The following is a 25,000-nucleotide window of genomic DNA, read 5'->3' on the forward strand; positions in this document are numbered from 1 at the left end:
TAGTTTACAAGTGTCGCTGCGGTCCGTGAACAGAAATATGTGTTACAGTCTTGTGTAGTACTTTGGGTGCAATAGAAAGAGCTGAACTGAATGGAGGTCATTGTCTTCTCTGAACTGCAGGTATGTGAGTGAGCGTCGGCACTGATGAACAGGACTGATGACTCAGTTTTTCAGTTGAAGTGCGTCAGGTTGTGTGTCTGGGAGATGACTTGTTAACTTACAAACACTTTAAAGGTGAAAAGTTATAGCCTGAGTAGAGACTGTGGGGACCTTGTCCACTGAGGTGTGTGTGTGTGTGTGTGTGTGTGTGTGTGTGTGTGTGTGTGTGCGCGTGTGTGGGCTGTCTGAACAATAGAGACCATGGTGACTCTTGGTCACAATATCAACCAAACATGCAAATACCAAATGCCTGCGTCTCTAACTGTCTCTCTCTCTCTCTCTCTCTCTCTCTCTCTCACACACACACTCTGTGTGTGTGTTTGTTTGTGTGTGTGTAAGGGGGGGGGGGGGGGGCAGACAAGAAGAAAGAAAGAGAGAGACAGAGAGAGACAGAGAGAGAGAGAGGCAGTCTCTGCAGATCCTTGCTTTGTGATGCTCCATTAAAGCCCTGTGCTGTGACCTTAGTATGGCTTAGCTTTGCACTGAGATTTCTTTGGTTGTCTGTGATGATTTACTAGACACACAGTGTTACAGAGACAATCAGCAGGAATGACTCTTAGCACAACACACACACACACACACACACACACACACACACACACACACGTGCAGTGAAGCACTGGCTCTCAAACAATGGACTGGGTGTGTCCATTTCAAAGTCACTGGATTCTTACTGTGTACTGATGCTCAACCATGTGAAAGCTGACATGTGGAGGAAAGAGGTTTTGAAAATGTGGGCCACTGAAAATAAACCGATTTACGCATAATAATAAGCCTCTGGTAGTCCTGATACTTATGCCTGTGTATCAGGCTGGAAGTCTTTGTCTCTTGGAGTAACAAATGGTTTCTTCCACTGCTTTGTAATGCATTTGGGGCTGATTGTACACGCAGAGCAAGGACATCACTGCCATCTAGTGGTGAAACCACGCGGGTGCGTTATTACGTCATAGTAATTTATCATTATGTCATGTGACAGTTAGAGACGGAAATATTGTGTATGGATAATTAGCGAATGCTGCTAAAAAGAAATGTGCTAAGTTAAAGTTATAAACTGAATCATATTTTCATATTTGCCTCTCTGTTATTCATACATTAACTTATCATTTACGAGTCTTGCTCTGAGCCTGTAACGTTGATTTTTGTAAATATTGTAGAAATAAGGCTGCATTTTTGCAGAACATACTGATTTCACATTTTGTTGTTGTTGTTGGCCACTGTTTTATATGCACATATATATTCAATGTAATACATTTATCTGAAGACTGTGTTACCAGAATATTTATCACATTGGACTTGTCTGAGAGGGATATCCCATCTGTGTCAGCAGGCGTACATGTTAAATGCATAAAGCTGAAGATTTCTGCAAAATTTTCACAGCGATGTGATCTGTAATAATATTTTAATTGAACGTGTGAGTGAATTGTTCTTGGAGTTAAATTTAAAAAAATTAAGTCGTCACATAGTTACAGTTATTCAACATTAAATCAGTATCCTACCTCTAGAGACCTTGAGACTTATGCCATAGTGAATTAACTCAGAAAAAAACACCAACGTTATGAAAGCTTAGTGAATTTATTATGGCTTTGGCCTACTCCACTTGAAAGAATCAACATGTGTAAATAGGCAGAATCAAATATTCACATCGAAGAAAAATGAAAACTCGTTTTTTTTGCAGAATCGCTCCATACCCTGGACTATTCATAAAGATTCGTTTCTGAGTGTACAAATCACATTACCGTTACCGATTCAAACCGGAGAACTTGACGCTCTGCAAAACGTTATCTTTTCCCCATCTGTGAAAAAAGTAGCTGGGCTTAAACAACGACCTCATCATTCCATAAAAAGGACAATTACATATGTATTGTGCGAATAAATTAAATACTCGTCTTTTTCCAATGTTACAATATGTACAAGAACGGCGTAGTAACTGTCAGAGTTGCCATGGAAATTTTTCGATCATCGCTTTAAATTCAGTTCGCTGTAGTGATCCTTGCCCCTTTTACTGTCATGCATAAGTCAATTAAATTAGTGTTGATGTGTTAATTCCTGTGAAACATATTTAAGCCTCCTCCAAGCAGCCGAGGCAGAAGGCAAGTGTGTTGGTGTCTTCAGACGTGACACTCAGTGTTGGCAGTTATAGCTCCTTTCCCGTCCTCCCCCGGCCCAGTTGTCCTAGCATATGACCGGACAACATATAATGCGTTTGAACGGAGATTAATTACATATTCTTGTTATTGTGATACATACGAAGACAATATGCTGTGGATTCAACAAGCACAGATGCCTTGAACATGCCTTTGACGTTGACGGACGACTTATTTGAGGTGATTAAACTACTTAGGAAAAGCCAAATCGTCGTGAAAATGTTCAGTCCAAATTATATTGACGTTCACGAGAGCTTTGTTTTGTTTTTTGTTTTTTTGAGATATGTTCTTCTGTTGTTGAGAGAGTATTTATTCTCTATTTTATATTCGTTAATATCTCAAGTGAATGGTCTGTGAAACAAAATGTGAGGGTATTATGTCAAAAAATATAGGCAGTAACGCCATGTAAAAGCTAGCCAGTGGAACGTCGTCACAAAGCCATTCCCCACAGAAACCTCACATTAACTCAGACCAAATTCATTCGTCTCAGGGATACAAGCACACAGACTTAGTCTTCCTAGTTCCCAAGGGATTGACGTCTCTTACAAACGCAAGGTTGTATAATATTGTAAAATGTTACAACAATGACATTCCCCACTACTTAGCTATGTTTAGATTTCATTAATACCTGCGGTCGAAATCACACCCATAATTCCATCAAAGTCATATTTGTGACAGAATAAAACGTCTTTAAAAAAACAACAGTTCAGTCGTCCAGATACAGTTACGTGTGTTGTCACTTCGCGATCATGTATCAAATTCATAATAGCGTGTCTCAGACATGTATAGATGAGGAAGCCTGCCTCCGCATTGACACACAGTAGACGCTTATTTAAATGCACACACTTTGGCTACCTCTCTCTGCTGTACACATTAATACATCGCCTCAAAGCACAGGCAAGCGCCAACAGTGCAGGGAAAACATTTTTGCCGATGTGTCGATGTGTCGTTTTGTTATATCACCCAATAGATTAGACCGGTAACTATGACAAAAAAAAGTGTGAGACTGGCTGGCAGTACAAAAAAGACAGTCCTCATTTTTCATCCACATTCCATCACCAACACGTATAGTGACATGATCAAGAAAAAAAAAGAAAAAGAAAACATTAAGAAAAAAAATCTGTCCATGAATACCCCCCCCCCCCCCCAAATGTCCCAAAGTATGGAGATGATTCACACTCCCATAGTCCTTAGTATATCTGCTGTGAGAGACATGGCTCTTATGTGTATGTGTGTGTGTGTGTGTGTGTATGTGTGTGTATTGGTCTGTAGAGACTGTTGACACTAGAGCTCAATTCCACAATTCCAGCAGTGCCGCTGATGAGACTCTCTCTCTCTCTCTCCCTTTCTCTCTGTAGTCTGTTGCTGGCCTCTTTAAAGAAGAGGTGTCACACTAAGATCCTTCCTTCCCCTCGGAGCTCTCTGTAGGGGGCGGGGCCTCTTCTGTAGTCGGTGATTGGGCACCTCCAGGTCCATCTGCTGAGATAGAAAACCATGATAAGGGTCAGCACTCAAGTCATCAGTCTGTCCCCCACACTCTGTAACTGTGTGTGTGGGTTGATTCAGTTGTGAGTGTTTCTACAGTGTATGTGAGTGCTCATTTACAGTGTGTGTGTGTATATGTGTTTCAGACCTGGCTAAAATAAGTTTTTGAAGTACCTGAATGACTGAGTCTGTTCCAGGTATAATAGTGGGTATAATGTCCTTAAGAAGTATTGTGTGTTTGGCTTATTAATGGGTTTTTCCCCACAGTATTCCTATGAAGCCAGTAGTTCAGCCTACAGGCAAATTAAGCAACCACGTTTGGCTAAATTTCAGACATGAGTTACTGTTCGTGCTCACCATCCTAAATCGCTGTAGATTAGAATGTTTGTTAAATGTTGATAAAAGTGTGACCGTGCTGACGGGGTTAACTGTGAAAGGGGAGCGAGCTGACTGACTCACTGACCCGTTAACGCCAGTTCGGCCAGTTTGAGGGGGAGGTCAGAGGGGTTGACTCCTGCAGGAGAGCCCAGGATGTCGGGCAACGCATTCCGTCGGCCCGACCTGCCCGAGGAGGCAAAGTCCAACACTGGTTCTACCTCAGTCATCTTAGAGCCCGCCACAACCTGGGAGGGGGAGAGAGAGAGAGAGAGAGAGAGAGAGAGAGATTTTAAACGGGGAATAACTGTTGAGAATCTGGCAACCCTCAGTGGAAATGTCAAGTCACATGACCTTTCTGCCATTTCTCAGACTCATGGCTCACGAATAACAGGATACTGAAGGAAAGGATGTCAAGTGCGGATCGGTGAAAAAATGGGATTTTGTGCTGAGTAAAATGGAGAGAGAAATAAATAATAATTATAATTAAAGGACACTTTTCAGGAATAAGCTCCAAAAGAAAAATGTCCAGCCCTCCTGTTGGGCATCTGTTCTCAGTCTAACACATCCAGTTCAGCTCCTCAAAGTCTTTAAAAGCATCTGGAAACTGGAAGCAGGTATGTGAGATTTAACATTGGTACCAGATCCCTCAGGACAACAAACCCCTTGCTTACCGCCAACTCCAAAACATTCATCAACAGGAACAAGCAAATATTTCTAACCACTAGAGGGAGAGCTTCCATCAAATTAAGGACAATTTCTAATCACTGTTTATGCCTTCATCTTTGAAATATCTGGTATGGTACGTCATATGTATTTATCTGTATTTCATATATATATATAATATAGAGGACAAAAACATTTTTGTTTAACTCACAGTTACGTCAGGCAGTTCCCACACCTCCTCTGTCTCACTCAGCCAGCCTGACACACATCTTCCTGACACACAACTCATCTTTCTAGCTTCATGTGGACTGCCACAATGGGAGATCTCAACAGCACTGACAGCGAGTGCCTGTGTGTGTGTGTTTGTGTGTGTGTGTGTGTGTATCTGTGTGTGTGCGCGCATGTGTGTGTGTGTGTGTGTCTGTCTGTCTGTTGCCATGGTGACAGTGAACATTGGCATTTGCAAGCATCAGGCCTAAATGACTGACGGCTCTTAAACCCACCCTTGCATTATAATCACATATAAGCTCTCTGAATGCTATAGAAATGGCTTCGTATACAGGTGAGCTCATTCATATTCATATTAGTGCAATTTATGGCCTGCCAAATACATGCACAGCTACAATGTAACATATTATTGCATACATATTAGATATGCACAAGCATAAAGACTGTAATTGTGTATGCACACTAAATCTGGACACCACTGCTTCAGCTAAAACACACACATACACACACACACACACAAACACACACACAGAGAACTGCTGTTTCTATGGTAACAAATGAAAGATCACCTCTGGCGGAGAAACATATGAGTCCACCCCATTCTTTCTCTGTTTTCTTTTTTTAAATAACCTCTATCTCTTATAAAGGCAAAGAGAAATGGCCGTGTGTGAGAGAGGGAGAGGGCGAGGTGGAGAGTGGAAGGGAGAATGAGATTAAGAGTGACATTGAGAGAGAGGGGGAGAGAGAGAGAGAGAGAGAGAGGCAGTCACAGGCTGGTCACCTGTTTACCTTCAGCACTGGACTGGCTCAGCACCAGGAGAATTCATTAGTCTGGCATCATCATCATCATCATCATCATCGTGTTTTGGTTTGTATGTGTGCATGTGTTTGTGTGTGTGTGTGTGTGTTTCTATGTGAGTGTTTTTGTTTATATGAGTGTGTGTGAGTGTATGGGGGGGGGGGGTCCATACTCAGGCTACCACCATGTTCAGTGTGCATTCTCTATTTTTACGTTCAGACTTTAGAGAGATTACATCTATAAAATCATTTATTATAAAGGTTATACACTGATAAACAAATCAAAGCGCTAAATTACAAAGCGAGCATGGTTGCTGTTTTTCACTCACTCACCCGTCATTCTTTCCATATAAGCAGCGTAACAGTGACTTACGACGGGGCTACGTTCAGCGGGAGACAAAGATTTGGATCTAATCTCTCTCTTTTTTAGTTGATCTAGTGCCTGCGTGTTATAGGTCGAGGTTGAATGAGGCTGAAGAGCGAGCTCTATTTTCAGTGTGTCGGGGTGGCGGGGGCGTTTTTGGGGCGGCTCCGCGAAGTACCGGCATGTCAACGCGAGGCTTTGTCTCAGCCGTCCAACCCGATACGACACACTGCAATTACCATTCGACTGGTCCGCAGCTGCTGCGCATTTTAGCCGTGTGAGAGGGATCAGGCGTAAGATAAAAGCAAGACCGCTTTCGGCAGATTGGACTTGAAATGCATTCCGCTACAGATGTTCCGCACGGTTACCAGAACTGAGATTATTCCTGGTAATCCTGACTTGCCTCCTCGAGGTTAATCGTGACAGATGCAATTTTCGGGAAAACACCCTGTCTGCTGAGATAAAAAAACACCCAAAAAAAGACTCGTGGCCCTCTCCCCGTAGGACTGATCTGGAGTCAGGGACACATTTCCGAAATTTGTAACCTCGCATACGTAATTACGAACCAATGTTTGTTCGGTCGGGGTTTTTTTTGTTTTATTTTGTTTGTTTGTTTGTTTGTTTTTCGCACCTGAATTGAATAATGCATAATTGTAGACACATTAGAAATAGAAAGACGAAAGCCTCATGCGTGTACAGACAGAGGGTTGTGCTGCAACATGCAGATCTATGGCTCTGTTGTACGGCTCTCTGACCCGCTTTTTCCCCCATTAAATCAGATTAGGATCGCGTCAAACCACACAGAGTGGGTCAGACAAATTGGTCAGATATAGGACAACGCAAGGCTGCTGTAATCAGTCGATCAGTGAAACTCGGCCACGGCACTGACTCTCATGCGTCCGATTACATTGTTTTCCCATGTTGCATTTACTCCGCTGAGTGTTCATTTCTATTAACACTGAAACGTGTTTGAAACAATCTACACTGACCAGTGTGACCTACAAAGTCTAATAATCCCCAGTGTGTCTGTGTTAAGGTGTCCTCACCAAGGGGAATGGGCTCTCTCACGGACAATTTTGAATCGGAAGGCAAACTATAGTACAACAAACCTGGAAGGCATCTGCTTCAATGACGAGTAAAAACAACATTCTTATGGGCTTATTTTCCTCTCCGGATGAGGCATAGAGACTCTTTAGAAAATGACTGTCTGGGAAGACATTTTGCCTTTTCAGCAAACAGGCCTTGACTTTGACTGTATACAAATGAAGAGGCTTTTGAATGCAGTGACTGTGTGCCCTTTTAATACTACCTGGGACTAAAACTGACAATCAGAACAAGACTATAGAGGTCAGTGCTGTTCATTACAAAAGTTTCTCCAAAGTCAAGACAAAAAAACAAAAAAAAACAAACCCCAAAACAACAGCGTCACATTGCTCCTGTATCTCGCTGGCTTGGCTTTTAAAACTGCAGCACCTCACAACAGGCGTCCTGATTCATTCTCTGCCCCCCCCCCCCCCCCCCCTCCTAAGACTGATCGTATCTTATGGATCAATAGGATTTCACCGAAGGGCCAAGAACAGTTGGCTGAGATCAGGGAGGCAGTGGAGGCAACATGGATCTGAGACGCAGTGACTTTTAAAGGCATTCCAGAGCAACCAGGTTCATTCACCATTAGCTTAATTATCCTCAAATTCACTAACATCTTTTGTCCTCGGGGTCAATTTGACCCCCAGCAATTTCAATCTCTGGAAAGTGATTATTTATGTGTCAGGTACTTTATATTACTTTGTTGACTACCTAAATAGCCCTTTAAATAAAACATCCCCCCCCCCCCCACCCCTATACATCCAGAATACCTATTACTATGGAAAAATATGCAAATCACTGTAAAATCTCACTGATTGACCTAAAACTGGAAAGAAAGATCTTTTTGGTGTTTTAATGGTTTTATGATATATCTCAGTACAGATTTTTGTTATTTATCACATTTGGAAAGAAAAACAATTTCTATTATCAAGGATAGTAACATGTATTATGTTCGGGGTCAATTTGACACCAGGAAAAACAAACACAATTTCAGTTTGGCCTTAAAACAGCAGGGAGTTTTTTTTTTTTTTTTTTAAGATTATAAAATTGCATGGTATAGTGACCTCAGTATCATCCATAACAGCCGTAACAAATGTGTGTAAAATGTTGATATTTCTTACATGTTTTGCACAGTTATAACAGCCTAGGGTCAAACTGACCCCAGTGAACACTGATGCATACAAAATGTCTACAGGATATTGAAAACTTATCATGTTTATTTTATGTTTACCCACTTGTCCCCATTAAATTAGGAAAAGTCATTAAATATGAAGCAAAAAAAAAAAAGATGTCAATCATTTATTTGGAGGCGTTAAACATTGAATGGACACTGAATGGGGTCAAACTGACCCCCAAAGATAATAGGAGGGTTTTGATTACACCGTTATCTTATTTAACTGCAAGACGTGAAACACACACTTATCGCAAGAACAAAGAAAAACCTTGCACAGAAAGCAAAAAAAAAAAAATAAAAATCTAAAATTATTATCGAATGTTTCATATTATAAAATGTAGTCCCAGATTAAGTTTTAAATATGTCTTCCACTGCCTTCTGTCACTTGCAGCGCACCTACATACTTAACCATAACAGATTAAAGAATAATCCCCCGTTTACTCAGTGACTTCAATAAGTCAAACACACAGCATTAATGACACCGCGGCAGCCTGTCGGCTAAATGACAAGGAGAATACTCATTCCTGAAGAGACTTTTTAAGGACCGCGGACAGAGTCAGAAGGAGTTATGGAGCGGTTTACTTGACAGGATGTGGGCTATCTTCAGCACCATGGACAGAGGCATGGTGTCACACTCCACAGTCTCCTGCTCTCACGGATAGTGTTCAACAATTTCAGCGTCTGGTCCCTGGTCTAGTTCTCATCTATCTAACACTTCAAGAGAGTGAGATAAGGAGAGAGACACAGAGAGAGAGAGAGAGAGAGAGAGAGAGAGAGACAGCCAGACAAACAGAGAGGGGAATAAGCATCTTCATGAGGGAGACGGTTGAGTGCTAGTCGGTGAGGGGACGTGTAAATGAGATGGCAGAAGGTTTCTCGTCACCTCTGTGAGGTGCTGAATCTAAAGGAAGAGTGCTGGGTATAAAGAGCTGCTTCAGACTATTTATAGACCAGAGTTTCTACCTAATCCTCATGTTCTCTCTGCCTGGTTCGTCCTTCACATATACACATATGTGCTTTCTTTCTTTCTTTCTTTCTTTCTTTCTTTCTTATAGCATAGTTTTCTATCATGTTGTTTGTTTTAAATTCATTTTTCTCTTTGTTCCTCTTCTTTCATCCCCCCCCCCCCCCCCCCCTCTTTTTTACTGGCAACAGGAAAGTCCCTGAATGGCTTTAATCCAGGTCAGCATGCCGTGTGTGTGTGTGTGTGTGTGTGTGTGTGTGTGTGTACGTGTATGACTCAGAGAACCTCTGATGAGATCAGCATATTACATACACTTGATGTCAGCTCCCAAAATCAGAGTATCAGTCAGGCACACACACACACACACACACACACACACACACACACAGAGACAGAGACAGGGAGAGAGAGGGAGAGGGAGAGACAGAGAGATGCACACACACACACACACTCCCCAGCTTCTCTATCCAACACCTCAGTAGTAGAGTATAAGGCAAATCAAACTCTTTTTGTCCTAAATCCTATTCCACAGTTACCTGTTATGTATAAGACCCCACTGCTAAAGTCTTGGATTACTCTCTCCCTATTTATAGACTGTTAGCTCATGTGCGTTTGTTGTGCACCTCTCTGATTGCTGCCATGGTAACCACATCATTGTAATCCCTGACTTCTCTCGGGTAGGGAAGGAGTAAAGTGCAGGTTTTCTGGTCCGTCGTGAAAGATTATTATTATTATCATTTCACACTGAGGTTATATCGTTCACTCTCAAACTACATGTAGACGGTGTATGTGTATACGTAAGGAGAGAAAGACGACTGGGTGTGTGTGTGTCCTAGAGAAGGTAGCTCTGCATGCTTGGTGAGGGGTGACATTTAGGCATTTGCATTTTCAAAATGTCATTGATTTAAAAGCTCAGTGAGTCAGTCACAAAGCTAAACACTGGCAAAACTGCACTGGAAGAAAATGTGTTTGCTTTAACGTTTGGTTTTCAAGACACCGTGGGGAAAAGAAAACGAGACAGAAAAAGGGGGAGAGAGAGAAAGAGAGAGAGACAGAAAGAAAAGAGAGGGAGAAAGATCCACTGAGACAGCTTGATCAAATGCTACTGTATGATCTAGACTCTAATGATTCCCAGCAGACCTTGCTTCACTGAACCTCAACACACACACACACACACACACACACACACACACACACACACACACACACACACACACATGCGCGCGTGCGCATACACAATCCACTCTTCTCTCTCTCTCTCTCTCTCTCTCTCTCTCTAATTTTATCAGCTCAGCTTGAGGATACAGTGAGGAATTGGTGAAGACTAATGTTCCCAGCACCTCATGTTCTCAGAGTCTTTAAGACATAAAACATAAATTAAGATGGTGCTGCACACACACACACACGCACACACACGCACACACAAACACCACACACACACACGCACACACACGCACACACACACACACACACCTCCCAAACCCCAAACTCCCAATTGTTGCTCTCAGTGCGTGGTCACAGAGAACATGTTCCCCTTTGGAGCTGAGAAAGAAGACAGAATGTTTACTTCATTTCTTTTCTCCTTTGTCTCCTCCACTCTTTGTTCTCTCTTTTCCCTCCCAGACTCCGTCCTTCACATACTCACTTTGCATTAGTGATAACTGCTATTAATCCAGTGCTTGGTGGACTTCTTACCAAAAACATACAGTCAATGTGCTTTGTTTTCATCTTTAGTGCTCTGTGTCAAGGTGTTTCTTTTCAGAAGCTCATTTATGCCTGGAAGTAAGTCAACATCTCAGTAATCATAACAAAAGTAAAACTAAACCTTTGTACTCTAATCACTGCACAATAAACCTATGATAAGGCAACGGAGAACCAAAACAAATAAACTACAGCTATGAGAAAGCAGAACTCTCTCTCTCACACACACACACACACACACACAAACACATGTTTGTCTTTATATCTAAGCTGGGACTTCCCAAAGAGTAATAACGTGACTTGAACCCTAATAACATCCAAAGGCATTGTTTTGTCACTTGTTTTAATGATAACTAAATATCTTCATATCTTTTTTAAAGAAAAAAAAAAGCTTTGCAGAGATGGGACCAGCACATTTTCTCATAAGACTGTGTTCTTCTCAGATATTTATATCCTCATGTTGAGATTTGAACAGACAAGACCACAACAACCTAAATTTCAAACACACACACACACACACACACACACACACATAACCACACACACCTCCCAAACCCCAGACTCCCAACTGCTGCTCTCCGCACACGATCACAGAGGAGTTGAGAAACAACTTTGCCTGTTCTACTTTTTTATTTCTCTCTTTCTCTTCCCAGACTCTGCCCTTGTCATAGTCACTCTGCCTTTGTGAGAACTGGCATTAATACTGTGTTTGATGGATCAGTGACCAAAACAAACAATAAACCTGGTACGTCTTCGTCTCCAGTGTTGAAATTTACCTCTGTGTCAAGGTGTTTCTTTTCAGAAGCTCATTTATGCCTGGAAGTGGTTCAACATCTCAGTAATCATTACAACAGTAAAACTAAAACCTTTGTACTCTCATCACTGCACAATAAACCTACGATACGGCAATGGAGAACCGAAAACAAATAAACTACAGCTATGAGAAGGCAGAAAGAACTCACACACACACAGACACACACACGCTTATCTTTACAACAGAGTTGGGACTTGCCCAAGAATAATAACTGAACTCAAACCCTCCTTACAACCAAAGACGTAACTTGTCATCTGTTCAAATTATAACATAAATAGGTCTTATTATGATTATGACAGAAATGTCAGAAATGTTAGGACCAGCAAATGTTCTCACAAGATTCTCTTCTTGTAACATCTTTACATGTTTGTAAATCACATTATTTAAAGAATAACAGCTCTGAGAATATAAAAAATATAAAAGATTTTCTGTGTCTAATATTTTGTCCACGATGACTAAAGAATGCTTGTGTGAAAGGCGTGTGCACACACACGCACACACATGCACACACACACACACACACACTCACTCACACACAAAAACAGCCAAAAATGTGTCCAGACTTTGTGCATTCACTGTGTGTGGGCACAAATTGGTTTCTCTGTTTGCCAAATGACAAATTAATTGTTCTCTAAAAAGCTTTAAAAAAAAAAAGCCAAAACACACAAAGGCTTTTGTGAATACAGAGAGGGAAAGTCCGTACATTAGAGGCTGTTTGGCCCCCGGCCTTGCCTGGGTTTTTACAGGGTTTCACTGTGGAGGCAGCTCAGATCCTCTTATCCAGCAACATGAAACAGTCTGCCCAAGCAAGGGAGCTGAAGACCCAAACTAGAGGAGGAGGGGGCAAAGTATTGTCTGCAATGATTGTGGATAACAGGGGGAGAGAGAAGGAGACAGAGTGAGTGTGTGTGTGAGAGAGAGAGAGAAAGAGAGAGAGAGAGAGAGAGAGACATAGAGAGAATGATGGTGTACACAGAGGGCACAAACTGACAGACAGAGAGAGAGAGAGAACGAGAGAGAGAGGGAGAGAGAGGATGATGGTGTACACAGAGGGCACAGACAGACAAAGAAAAAGATAGAGAGAGGGAGAGAAAGAGAGAGAGGGAGAGAGAGAGAGAGAGAGAGAGCATAATGGTAGTGTTTCAAGCAGTGTTGTATATGTGGAGAAGACAGACAGAGAGGGCAAGAGAAAAAGAGAGACAGACAGAAATAAAGAGATGAGGGGAGAAGAGAGGAGAGAGACAGTGAGCAACTGGTAATGTTTCAATCTAGTTTAATAACACACAGCGTCCAAAGCCCATCCCTCTCTTCTTTCAGCTTGATTGAAAAATCAATCTTTTCTCCCCTCAAAAAAAAAAAAAAGTCTTTCTCTTGGAGGCCATAAACCAACTATTCAAAAAAAAAAACAAACAAAAAAAACAAAAAAACAAAACACAACTCCATAATCCACGAACACGGCCATAATCCATACACACGGCGGGGGGGATTAAAATAAAATAAAAAAATAAAAAGGAGAACATGTGAGACACGGCCCAAAGCTGAAACTCGCTGTACTGAATGCGGACTCCAAATCCCACACACGTGTGACAGACATTACGCTTGCCTACTGCCCCGGCGACCCTCTGTGGCATCGCGGGTAACATTGTCCGTCCCCATCAGAGGAAAAAAAAAACAGCCATCAATATTTTAGCCCTCAGCCCCCGCTCCTGTAGGAGCGAAGCCAAACCATTTTCTCCCCTTTCTCTCCTACCCTCCTCCTCTTCCTCCTCCCTCTGTCTCTCTGTCAAACCCCCCCCCCCAAAAAACAGATACATGTTTATAACGACACGGCCTGGGATGTATCGTCTGCACGTGCTCCTTCCGCACGATGTCCGCTCACCCGTAGGCCCCTGGAGCTGGCAAAGCTAGATCCAATTGCGTCCTACATCAACTCCTCTGCGCCCCAGTCAAGTGAACAAGAACACAGAATACACACACACACACACGTACATACACACGCACACGTACATACACACACACACACACACACACACATATATATATATATATATATATACACACACATGCATACACACACACATGCACACGTACATACACACACATATATATATATACATGCATACACACATGCATACATCCACAGAAATAAACTAGAGCACAAAGGACATTTGTCAGCACTGACGAGAAGCAATGTGTGTGTGTGTGTGTGTCTGTGTGTGTGTGGTGTGTGTGTGTGTGTGTGTGTGTGGTGTCTGTGTGTGTGTGTGTGTGTGTGTTAGCAATGCCACACAATTATGATACCGCTGACCCAAAACCTTCCTATTAACCCTCTCTCAAAGGCCTTCATTAAAAACAGCTTGTTAATGGAGTGTCTCTCAGTCTTTCATAAACAATTAGAACAACAGATTTTAATTAAAAAAATAAGTATGAAGGTACTCTTTTGTGAATATCACAGCAGCGTAAGAGCACTGGTCTACCTCAGGACTGCCCGAGCTCCGTTAGTGTAGTTACTGGAGGATATCTCGTTGACGTGTACTACGCTCGATTACATTAAAAGGGTCACCCATTGATCTGTCTGGCACCCTTAATGAAATAAAATAAATAATAAAATTGAAGAGGCGACCCATGTGGGGCAGAGTCAGTGTCACAGCTGAGACGACAGGAGAGAGAGAGAGAGAGAGTTGGAGATAGCGAGGTTGAAAAAGATGTCCTGCAGCGAGAGGCAGTGTAGAAGGTCATCTGGATTTCCACGCGGGGGAGGGGGGGGGGGGGGGGGGGGTCATTGACTGCCCCGTGTCATCTTTAAATGCTCAAGCCCCCACCAGACAGCAGGCTACAGTGTTACTGTCACACATGCCACAGAGGAGGGAGGACTAGTTACCCTCTTTAACCGCTCACTGTTTGGGCCCTACCCATCAACCCAGAAACACGGGACGCCTACTTGGTTCACTGTTCAGTAAGTGTTGACAGTATAGCTATAGAGCTGGAGATGTGGCTTCAATGTATCCTGCCAGAATGGTTTAAATGACACACATGAATATGAGGATATACGTGAGCAAAACATAAAATGATTTTCCGTATTAGTACACATGCAGTAGCTGTTCACGCCTGCTTGACAGGTATATGATGTCTGTCAGCATGCCAAACTGATCCAAAATATGTGTGTGTGTTAGAGTGTGACCGAATTGAAATATGTTAATCAGAAGGGTATGCGTATTTGTGTGTGTGTGTGTGTTTTATGTGTTGTTTATGTGTTTTATTTTTGGTGACAGTACTGATGCACTGCTCCATGCTGAGGGACCTCTGGGAGAGGTCTGATTGACACTTCCAGCAGAGGAAATGAAAACCGTCGTGTCAAACGACATCCCAAAGGTTACGGAAAAGGTCAGCGCGCGTTAGCAGGCTACCAGCTGAGACGCCATATCGATAGGTCACAGGCTCGGCTAATGAGAGACAAACAATCAGATGTCCCTTTCCTTCCTCTGCTCACCGAACAAGGTCTGAGAGCAAAGAACTGATGATCGAGGTATATACACCATAACTCTGTAAACAAGCTGTCAAACACGCTCGCAAACATCACGTTACATGCCAGAAAATTATACACAAGCAACCCAAACAAACAGAAACTAACGTAAATATCGAGGCTGCCTCTAAATAAACACTCTGTGTTTGGCATGGTTCATGTTTTCGAGATGCACTGGATATCGAGTGAGGAATGTTTTTGAAAAGAATAAACAGAAGAGAATAAACATAAGAGGCAAAAAAAAAAAAAAAAAAGGGAAAATGAAACATTTTTTCCAAGGTAACCATGACAAGGAGATAAACAGAGATTCTTCAGAGATTCTGGTGAATCAATGCGTGGGCTGCTTCCCTTGAATTACTCGGCCCCCCCCCCCCCCCCCCCCCCCAAAGTATGACGGGAATAAATTTACACAGCCATCCAGACGAAATGAAATGAAAAATGCACATCATATAGCGCTATTCCTTCTTTTTCTTGCTTCTCTCTCTCCTCTTCGTGACATTCTACAAGGGCTAAAACAAAAATCAGGACACAGTTTACTCCTCTGTCTCTCTCACAGTGCCAGGAGCATACAAACTGGAGGAGAGGACATTCTAACATTTTCAAGGAACTAACCACTGCACAAGGCTGAAGGACTGAAGCCTCTCTTGAAGTTGAAAATGCTGAACATTCAACTGGCACCCATGTGACATTCTGTAGCCATTATGACATCACTGTACTCTCATTCCATCTATTCATCACTGGATCAGAGCATTAGAAGGCAGATATCCCAGGGGAAGAATGATGACACAGGCAGACACTACGTTAAGTGTTTCAGCTGGTAAAAATGACACATCCTGGTATCTTACAGGAATAAGGCCACTACAGTGCATACCTATGAAGCTGAGACCCATCTTGAGCCAAGATGGTGGACGGCCTCTGCCGATGGTTGAGCCCTGGGGCCAAACAACCTTCTGTGTCACTTCAATAAAAATAGCAACGCAGAAACCAAAGTAATCCACATAAATGAATGCCAGTGTAATGCTATGGTGATGGTAAGAAGTTGCTAAATATGTTTGTGTGACTGTAATGGTTTTATGGTCTTTAAACTGGAACCCAGTTGTCCCTGGAAATGATCACTGTGGTAAAAATGTGAAAACCGGTTTACCTCATTGTCAGATAATGCTAACGGATAAATCAGCAGTTTTTTTTTCTCTTAAATGCCTCGTTTTCTCTTCACAATCAAACCAGACATACAGATTGGCACCCTATTTAGATCAAAGGTGACAATAATGCCCAGCTCTTCAGAGAAAAATCACATCAGAGACAGAAGATCAATGAGGTACAACAGCTCACAAAAACACAGTCATCAAGAACTGAAGGAAAAATATACAGACATACACACACACAGAGAGAGAGAGAGAGAGATCTTGCATAACAGTCAGGAGAGGAGGAGAGAGTCACAGACAATATAAGGCTATGGAGTAAGACTGAGTACGCGCAAGGCTGACACTGTCCACTTTGGTCAAATGTTGGCTCGATCTGGGTTTTTAAAAAAGAGACAAATTTACAGAGAAGTGTACACGTTAGCCATTTATAATCTGACTTAACAATCGTCGAGTCTAAAAGCGAGATAGGTTTCATGTTGTAGATATAAAACGTTTTTTTCACCCTTTGAGAATGAATATCAAACAGGGTGCTGGTAAAATTATGGGCTGTACATATTTCCCTGAAAAACCTGTTGGCACAGTCCAAGCTCCTAAACTGTTCCGGTGACAAGTCGTCCTTGAAATGACGGGACACTTAGTTATGCTTCTGGGCGTTTCAACTTCTCACCTCCTCCCTGTCTCTCAAAGACCGGAGGAAACAGAAAGCATGTTACTCTTGTATCTGAGGACGCAGTGTCTGCATTACCTGCCTCTTCCTAAAAAACTACACCTGTAATGTGGCTTAATGTTCGTCGCATTTATTTAATCTAGCCAGTCTCTTAATACCAAACAAGCAAACGCGTGCTGTTGGAGTTTTGAGGAACAGGTAGTCATATCTGAGTAGATCTTCTAAGCTTGTCGCCTGAAGCGTTATCTCTCCAGGGAGGGCGACGGGAATCGAGTTATTCAGCTCTGAAAACGCGCTCTAATACGATGAGACACACTAACTATAGCGGATGATTCCTTGGGGACAGCTGTCCTGACAGTCTACACTGGATGCTTCCAGAAGTCCTCCCTGAAATCACCGCGGACTGAACAGCGACCGGTTGCGCACCTGTGAGAGACGGCTTAACATCTGTGTACAGACAGCATGCTTCATTTGTGTCCGCATCAATGTTGGAAGTCAGTAACCCTTTTTGAGAAAACCGGGAATCAATGGTTTGTCCACTTGACTGGGCTGACGTCACGTCCTATGGCGACTAGTACCGTTAAAACGGAGTCCACTGTTTTTGTCTGTTTGTTTGTTTGTTTGATTTTACCTCACTACATAGTTCTGGGAGTCGTGTTCCTCTCCAAAATGCCTGAAACACGCCTCCTCCGTCCCTCCCCTTCATACGTACAGTCATGTAAAGAAACCACATAATGCATTCATTATTTTACAACGCATTTAATTTGAATAAAAGCAACACAGGCTATTTGTACCCTATCCGCAAATGTCCACAACTCAAATCCTTGTATTTTCTGTGATGTTTCGCCCACCTGGCGCGCAGGTTAATTGACAGTCCCCCCAGATGCAGATTATACCGTAATGATGAAACAGACCAAAGCCAAAAATATCGGGTAATGCTTTAACTCCATGTTGAACACGTGACAAAAATCGTGCTACTGTGTTGAGTTAAGCTATGTATTAACTGACGGACCACAAATGTAATGTTTTTGCGTGTGGTGTCGGTTTCTCTTGTCTCTGTAAAAGTAACCTAAATCTATTAGACTGCTCAGTTTTACTCATAAATTTAACTTTAGTGTCGTGTTTTAATTATGTCAAGATGTAAGCGGCGCCAATATGTCATATTTCACATTAATGAAATGATATATATATTTCTCACTTACCAATTTGTTGTCTACAGAGCGATTGCAGAAGGAAAGAAACAGAAAAAGTCCCCGGGTTTTTATCCGCTAACCATAGTTAGGCATAGGGGAATGAAAAACACCCGTCTGTTCATTATTGGGCTATAAGAGAGAGAACACGTTTACGCACCGAGACATTCTATCTACTCGAGTCGGTTGTACAGTTATCCTGTAGTTCAATGTTCGTTTCAGAGGCAAGTGAAAGACTGTACCAATATTGCTGTTCGCGGGGGGGAAATTGAACAGTTTATTACTTGATCATTTCCTCTTTAACAGATTTTTAAAATGATCTTTCTTTCGCTGTAATACGAGAGTTGCTGCGTTTTTTGTGTCTCCAAATTCCCAGTCAGTCACAGTCCACGAAAGGGTTTATAGGGTTTATGAATCTCATCTTGCCCTGGAGTGGTACAAACAGCGTCCCATGGCCCAACAAGATAATGTGAAAAATTGTATTAGGTTTTCTTGAAATGGTGTGGTGAAGCTCGGCCGCGTCAACAAGTACATATATTCAACTGTTGAACCGTTTGAAATTAAAAGTAAAGGGCAGTTGAGTGTGTTATGTTTTTTTCTCTCGCGAAGATGGTTTGACCGTTAAAAGTACAGAATGCCGAGGCAACCAGTTTGTGGACTCGTCACTAAAACAGATTGTAAAATCTGTTAGATTGCTCTTTCTGATCATTTCAAACGAATCAGCTAATAAAACCGGAGACCGATGACGTCAAAATCTGGTCAGCAACAGCGTGCATACCAAATGACAGCAAAGATAAGTTGTTCTATAACTTATAAAGGATGCAGGATATGCGAGTTTATATATGGATGACGTCTTTTCTAACAGAATCATGTCTGGATGATAAGCACTCAACACAAAGTGCAAGGTACGACGGTACCTAAGATCAGGTTTTTGTTCCTTCGCTCAACAACAAGGGCCTCATAAGATAACATAAGATGAGATAAAATAAGACTTTATTGGTTTTAACTTTATTGAAATTTGGGTAATAGATTGGATCATATACAATCTATAGACGTCAGCTTTTAACGCTCTGACAGGAGAAAGGAGACTTTGTGGTGAGGTCATCGTACAGTCAAAGGTGTGCCGAAGCTATAGCCGAGGTAATTCCACAGAAGTGAGTATCAGGGAACTGTCTGTGGGAATTAAGCCAAACTGACAGTTCCCATTTGAAAGTATGTTTACCGCGACCAGATGGACTCTTTTTCCCCCTACTGTTTTAATACTGAGAGTCTGACCTTGACTCAACATTCGTGCATCTGTTTGATTTTCTCCTCCTACTCTCTCCAGTTGAGGGGAGGCCAAATTTCTCTCTCTCTCTCTCTCTCTCTCTCTCTGTCTCTCTGACCTTCTCTTTCGCTCTCTCTCCCCGCCCCTCTAAAACGAGTATGTCAATTAATCAGGTGTAACATATCACAGAAGTTGCCATAATGTATGCCTGATCCACATATTGGCCCTGACAGTGATGACGTGTCCTAATGAGAACATTCGATGCGGCCGAATTTTGACGGCTAACTGACGGCATGAATTTAGACCACAGACATAAGAACAAAAGTTATGCGTACTCATACGATGGGTTGTGATACATCCTAGATGGAGTGTGTATGCCTCTTTGAAGTGACTTTGATCTCTTTACGCCACAAATGGCCACAGAAATCACGTCCGTTTTCAGTCTGTGAGCCTCTCAGTCTCAGTGGCATGTCGTGTTTTTGCATTATTTATTCTCTCTGCGCACACACACACACACACACACACACACACACTGTTATTTAGAGCTACAAACACTGTTTGTTGTCTTCATTCATGTTTTAGTAATGCAAAAGCTTCAACCAATTTCTGGTGTTCAAACGCCATCTGAATATAGTTATCCGAAATATGCGGTGCATGGGAAATGTAATGGTCGTTTCTTCATGAGCATGACTTGTTGATTCTCTCAGAACTGATGTGGAATTAATTTAACTTCTTTTAGGAAGTTCCCTTATCCTTCGGCTGTTTAAATGAGGTTTTGTATATGAGGAGTGTGGGGTAATTTTTGAAACCCTCGTCTTCTTCGTTTAATTTTTAAAGCAAACATCATGCCAGATTCGGAAATCATAAATATCATTTGTGCCGACACCGATTATTAAAACTGGCTGGATCTTCCCATAAAACATCTTATAAATAGGGGGGTGGGGGCAGGGGCATGGGGGAGAAAGATTACACAGCATATTTGGTTTATTGTAGTCATAATTCAGGTCCGCAGCCTGGCCACAAACACTGAATACTGTTTTCACTGATTAATCTGCCTTCCATAACTTAAGTTTATTTAGAAGAAAAAGTCTGCAGAGCATGTGGTTTTAAATACTCTGTGAATATTTTGTAACTGCAGAAATAACCTCGCCTGTTTTGATTTATCAGTACGTGTGGTGTCCTCATATCATCATTAAAATCTTACAAGTATTTGTGGGTAGCTTCGAACTCCATTGTTTATTTTGTGTAAATATGAACGGATTAACCTCTAGGTGGTGTAAGGGCAGTGTTTTATGCATACCGAATGCTTTCCATGAATCACAATGACTCCATTCCTGATCTTTAGAGTGTTAATACGTTCGTCTTGAAAAGTGCTTATTTTTGCGTGCCATCTAGTGGACAGTCGTTAAAAAAATGAGAAGCAGACTATGTCATAGTTTAGTCAAACACAGAGACATACATTTTGTGACAGTCGACTGCTTAAAGCGTTGAATGAGCCTGAATAAACAGGTGAGCCTCACGCCAACCAAGGTGATGTTTCACAGTACGTTGTAAGCAAAACTGACACGCCCCATACAGCCTCACGCGTTGTCTTATAAAGTGCATTGAAATCTGATTTGTCCATTGACAAAACGATGCATTTATTCAGCCAATCAGTTATGTTGCGATGAGTTCCTGCTGGAGATAAGTTTTCCTCTATGGAAAGTGGTCTAACTTGTTGCGAGAGGCATTTTGCTCACTTCCGCGTATTTTCAGCTCAGTGGATGTAGTTTCGACTTTTGTTTCGAGAATCAACATGGGGGCTTGTATGGCATTATGTTCTCTGGCGAGCTGCGTAAGTCAAATTTTGAATCAACTGTTGACTTAAATGTATTGTTTCTAAGCCTCGGTGGCGGACTGCCTCGTAGAGTTTCTTGTCAGTAGACTTGGATGTTTCTTTGTAGGCCAACAGTGCTTTTCAAAACCGAAACTTGGAATAGTTTGAAAAAATACGTTTTAAAAATGTATTAGTAGTCTGTAGTTTCTGTTCTTTCAAACGTACAGTTTAAACCAACATTTAAATCGCGACATATGTGTTACGTGTTCAGATGTTACATTCGGGTCTCGTGAGCTGAGATTGAAACCATATTCGCAGTAGAATCTGTTGGTCGTACCTCGACCGCATGTGAAACTTGTGAAACAACTTGTGTTTCGTTTTACTTTTTTTGTCCCATCTGAGTCATCTTTACGTTCTTGGTGAATGTAGAAAGACAAATAGGCTTGTTTCCTTCATAAAAATTAGCTTCTGCGAAAACTTCTGTCAGTGTCTCACTCTATTAGTGCCAAAAATCCCACTAGTGTATGTAGGCTTCATCCGTTCACTCGCGTAGCAGCATTACAACTCCATCTCGCACTCACTCAAGTGCACTCTCGGATGGGAACATACTTATGTGTTTTGCTCATCTCTCATGTGCTTCCATTTACTCTGAGAGTTCATTGGTTTGGGATGTGTGTTTGTTTACTTGCAGCTGATTTCTTGGCAAATTCAATGCCTGCTCTGCTTTCTCTGCGTGGTATTTATGTCACGACATAGAATCTTATGAATCACAGAGGTCCTGGAACAAAGCCATAGATATAGTCAAACTATACATCCCCAAGCAGACGTAAAAACTGACCGTTTACAAATACCTTTTGTTTTCGCATGTTTTCCCAGTACAGAATAGTGACTGTAGTTGCAAGATTTATAAAGGACGACCAAATAAAAACAGCAGAAGTTGAACAAAATTTGCAGTTGTAATGTAAAAGGTTTTATCCTGTGCGGAGTGAATTAAAAAAATATGACCCCTTGCATGTGTGATAATCTCACAGACTAATGAACAAAAATTACATTTTTTTTTTTTTCATTTTTCTCTCTGAGAAATCATTTAGCGTTTTCAATTTAAACCCATTCTCAGCTGTTTATGTGTATTAATCTCTCTCTCTCTCTCTCTCCTCTTGTGTCCTGTGCAGGCGTCTTGTCTGTGTGGCTCGGCACCCTGTCTCCTGTCCAAATGCTGTCCGTCCACCTACAACTCCACCGTCACACGGCTGGCCTTCTCCTTCTTCATGCTGATGGGAACTCTTGTGTCCATCATTATGATCCTGCCGGGAATGGAAACGCAGCTGAAAAAGGTTCCTAGCCTCAGATCTGTTACAGGACAAATGGGGGGATGGGGGGGGGGGGGGGCGCACTTGATTAAATGCATTATATTGATTGTCTTGGTTCTACAATTCTTACATCAATCCCCAGTCACACTGGTTATATGAAACTGTTTCAGCTCTCAAAGTATGACCAGCAAATGTATGGGACTCATAAATGCATAATGGGGGGGGGAAACAAAAACCCCAAATGAATCAGGGTGAACTTTTAGACTCAACCCTGATGCACCAAACGCATCAGTTCCATCCTTAAACCAAATCCGTATGTTCGCAGATTCCCGGGTTTTGCGTTGGCGGCACGGCGATACCTGGCATCGAAAACAAAGTGAACTGTGACATCATCGTGGGCTACAAGTCCGTGTACAGGATGTGTTTCGCCATGGCCTGTTTCTTCTTCCTCTTCTCCCTCATCATGATCCGCGTGCGAAGCAGCAAGGACCCGCGGGGCTCCATTCAGAACGGGTACGGCCTGGTCCACTGTTTTTTTTTTGGTTTTTTTTTAGACTGAGGAACACAGTCAGAGGCGACGACTCTGTCAGGGTCCTCAGGAAAGTAACAGGTCTCCTGTGAGTCAGTTAGTTCAGGCTCTCTGCCGAGATCATGGTGTTTTTTAAATAATGATATTTCCAAAGTGCAGACGCGGCAGTTCAGAAGTTCACCAGACAGTTCACCTACAACTCGACTCAGACCTACAGGCTGCGCTGTGCTGCACTGCACATAACAGCTTGAATAACAATGGGTTTTATTAAAGTGGTGGAAGTCAACAAGGCTGTCATAACAATACTGCCCCCTGCTGTGTGACTGTGGCAATAACATTCTTCTGAGTTCTTTTTTTTTTTTTTTTCTTTTTCTGTCCCTGGCAGGAAATTACACTGTATCTCTTGTCTTTGTGTGTGTGTGTGTGTGTGTGTGTGTGTGTGTCTGTGTTTGTGCTGTCCTGTCTTGTAATGCAAATGTGTATCTGACTCTTAGGTTCTGGTTCTTCAAATTCCTGATCCTGGTTGGGATAACTGTGGGAGCTTTCTTCATTCCCGATGGAACATTTAACACTGGTACAGTGCAGTCTCATCCAGAATACCATTTTCAGAGTGGTTTTCCAGGTTCCATAGACTTCTGTAGAATCAGAAGCTGTCGAAACACCCAGAATCTGAATGTACTGTTTGTGAATGCTTTTTTTTTTTTTTTTTTTAACGTTGCAGTCTGGTACTACTTTGGAGTGGTGGGCTCCTTTATCTTCATCCTTATCCAGCTGGTTCTGCTGGTGGACTTTGCTCACACCTGGAACCAGACCTGGGTGGAGTACGCCGAGAATGGAAACCGCAAATGCTGGTTTGCAGGTAATGCAGGTCTCTAGAGACAGCTGAATGTTCGAATGGTAAACCCAGCCTTGTGCTCCAGGTGTGTAACCAGAGAGATGGAGATTCAGGTCTACAGTGGGAAAGGGCTACAATCTATAATTTCATCTTCTCTCATTATTATTAATCTGGGTGCATCTGACTGCCTCTTTGTGTTTTTTTTTTTTTCTTTTCTTTTCTTTTCTTTTTTTTTTTGGCCTGCAGCTCTGCTTTCATTCACGTTTTTGCACTATGCCCTGGCCTTCTCTGCTGTGGTGTTGTTTTACGTGTATTACACTCAGGCCGATGACTGTACCGAACACAAGGTCTTCATCAGCCTCAACTTCATCTTCTGCATCATCGTGTCAGTGGTCTCCATCCTGCCCAAAGTACAGGTAAACACTTTATCTGTCTGTCCATCTCTTCCACCGTCTCTGTCTCTCTCTTTCTGTCTCTCTGTCGTTCTGTTGTTTTGATCTTGAGTGTTCTCTTTTTCTCCCCAGTGCCAACTCCCTTATGTTGTAACTGCTGAAAGTGAATTTAATTGGCTGTCACTGACGCATACTTTTCTTTGTCAGTTGCACAGAAATTTATGTTAACTTTTAGGGATGAGAGATTTTTGTTTTAACTGTAATTGTAGCAATCCAGACAAAAAAGGCAATGTCTGTTCTGATGTAGATAACTGAATCTGTGATCTTGCGTTATTGCTTGTTTATGTAGTATTTTATAATTTGTGTGT

At 42.1% G+C, this 25,000-nt stretch overlaps 2 protein-coding genes across 2 annotated transcripts in view; one reads left to right on the forward strand and one right to left on the reverse strand.

Moving 5' to 3' along the window:
* Nucleotides 1-3,696: 3,696 nt before the first annotated feature.
* On the reverse strand, nt 3,697-4,393 carry LOC115825732 (cAMP-dependent protein kinase inhibitor beta-like). The gene is made up of 2 exons (XM_030789529.1): nt 4,252-4,393; nt 3,697-3,779 (listed from the first exon to the last, which is right to left on the reverse strand). Exons 1-2 carry the CDS (start codon nt 4,391-4,393, stop codon nt 3,697-3,699), a joined length of 225 nt encoding a protein of 74 aa, XP_030645389.1.
* Nucleotides 4,394-21,478: 17,085 nt separating this feature from the next.
* serinc2 (serine incorporator 2) overlaps nt 21,479-25,000 on the forward strand; it is a 5,632-nt gene continuing 2,110 nt past the window's right edge. Inside the window, exons 1-6 of the mRNA XM_030788761.1 lie at nt 21,479-21,584; nt 22,739-22,900; nt 23,202-23,389; nt 23,900-23,979; nt 24,127-24,264; nt 24,487-24,656. Of these exons, the coding sequence (XP_030644621.1) occupies nt 21,546-21,584; nt 22,739-22,900; nt 23,202-23,389; nt 23,900-23,979; nt 24,127-24,264; nt 24,487-24,656 (777 nt within the window). The 5' untranslated portion in view covers nt 21,479-21,545. The remainder of the gene's footprint in view (nt 21,585-22,738; nt 22,901-23,201; nt 23,390-23,899; nt 23,980-24,126; nt 24,265-24,486; nt 24,657-25,000) is intronic.

The sequence above is a fragment of the Chanos chanos genome, chromosome 12 (assembly GCF_902362185.1).
Source record: "Chanos chanos chromosome 12, fChaCha1.1, whole genome shotgun sequence".
In the NCBI taxonomy this organism is placed as follows: domain Eukaryota; kingdom Metazoa; phylum Chordata; class Actinopteri; order Gonorynchiformes; family Chanidae; genus Chanos; species Chanos chanos.

Bases quoted from the DNA above. Each gene is read 5' to 3' on its own strand.
- LOC115825732 (XM_030789529.1), bottom strand. From the start codon at position 4,393: ATGACTGAGGTAGAACCAGTGTTGGACTTTGCCTCCTCGGGCAGGTCG. The intron at 3,780-4,251 runs GTCAGTGAGTCA...CTATCTCAGCAG, and splicing joins GGCCGAACTGGCGTTAACGG to ATGGACCTGGAGGTGCCCAA.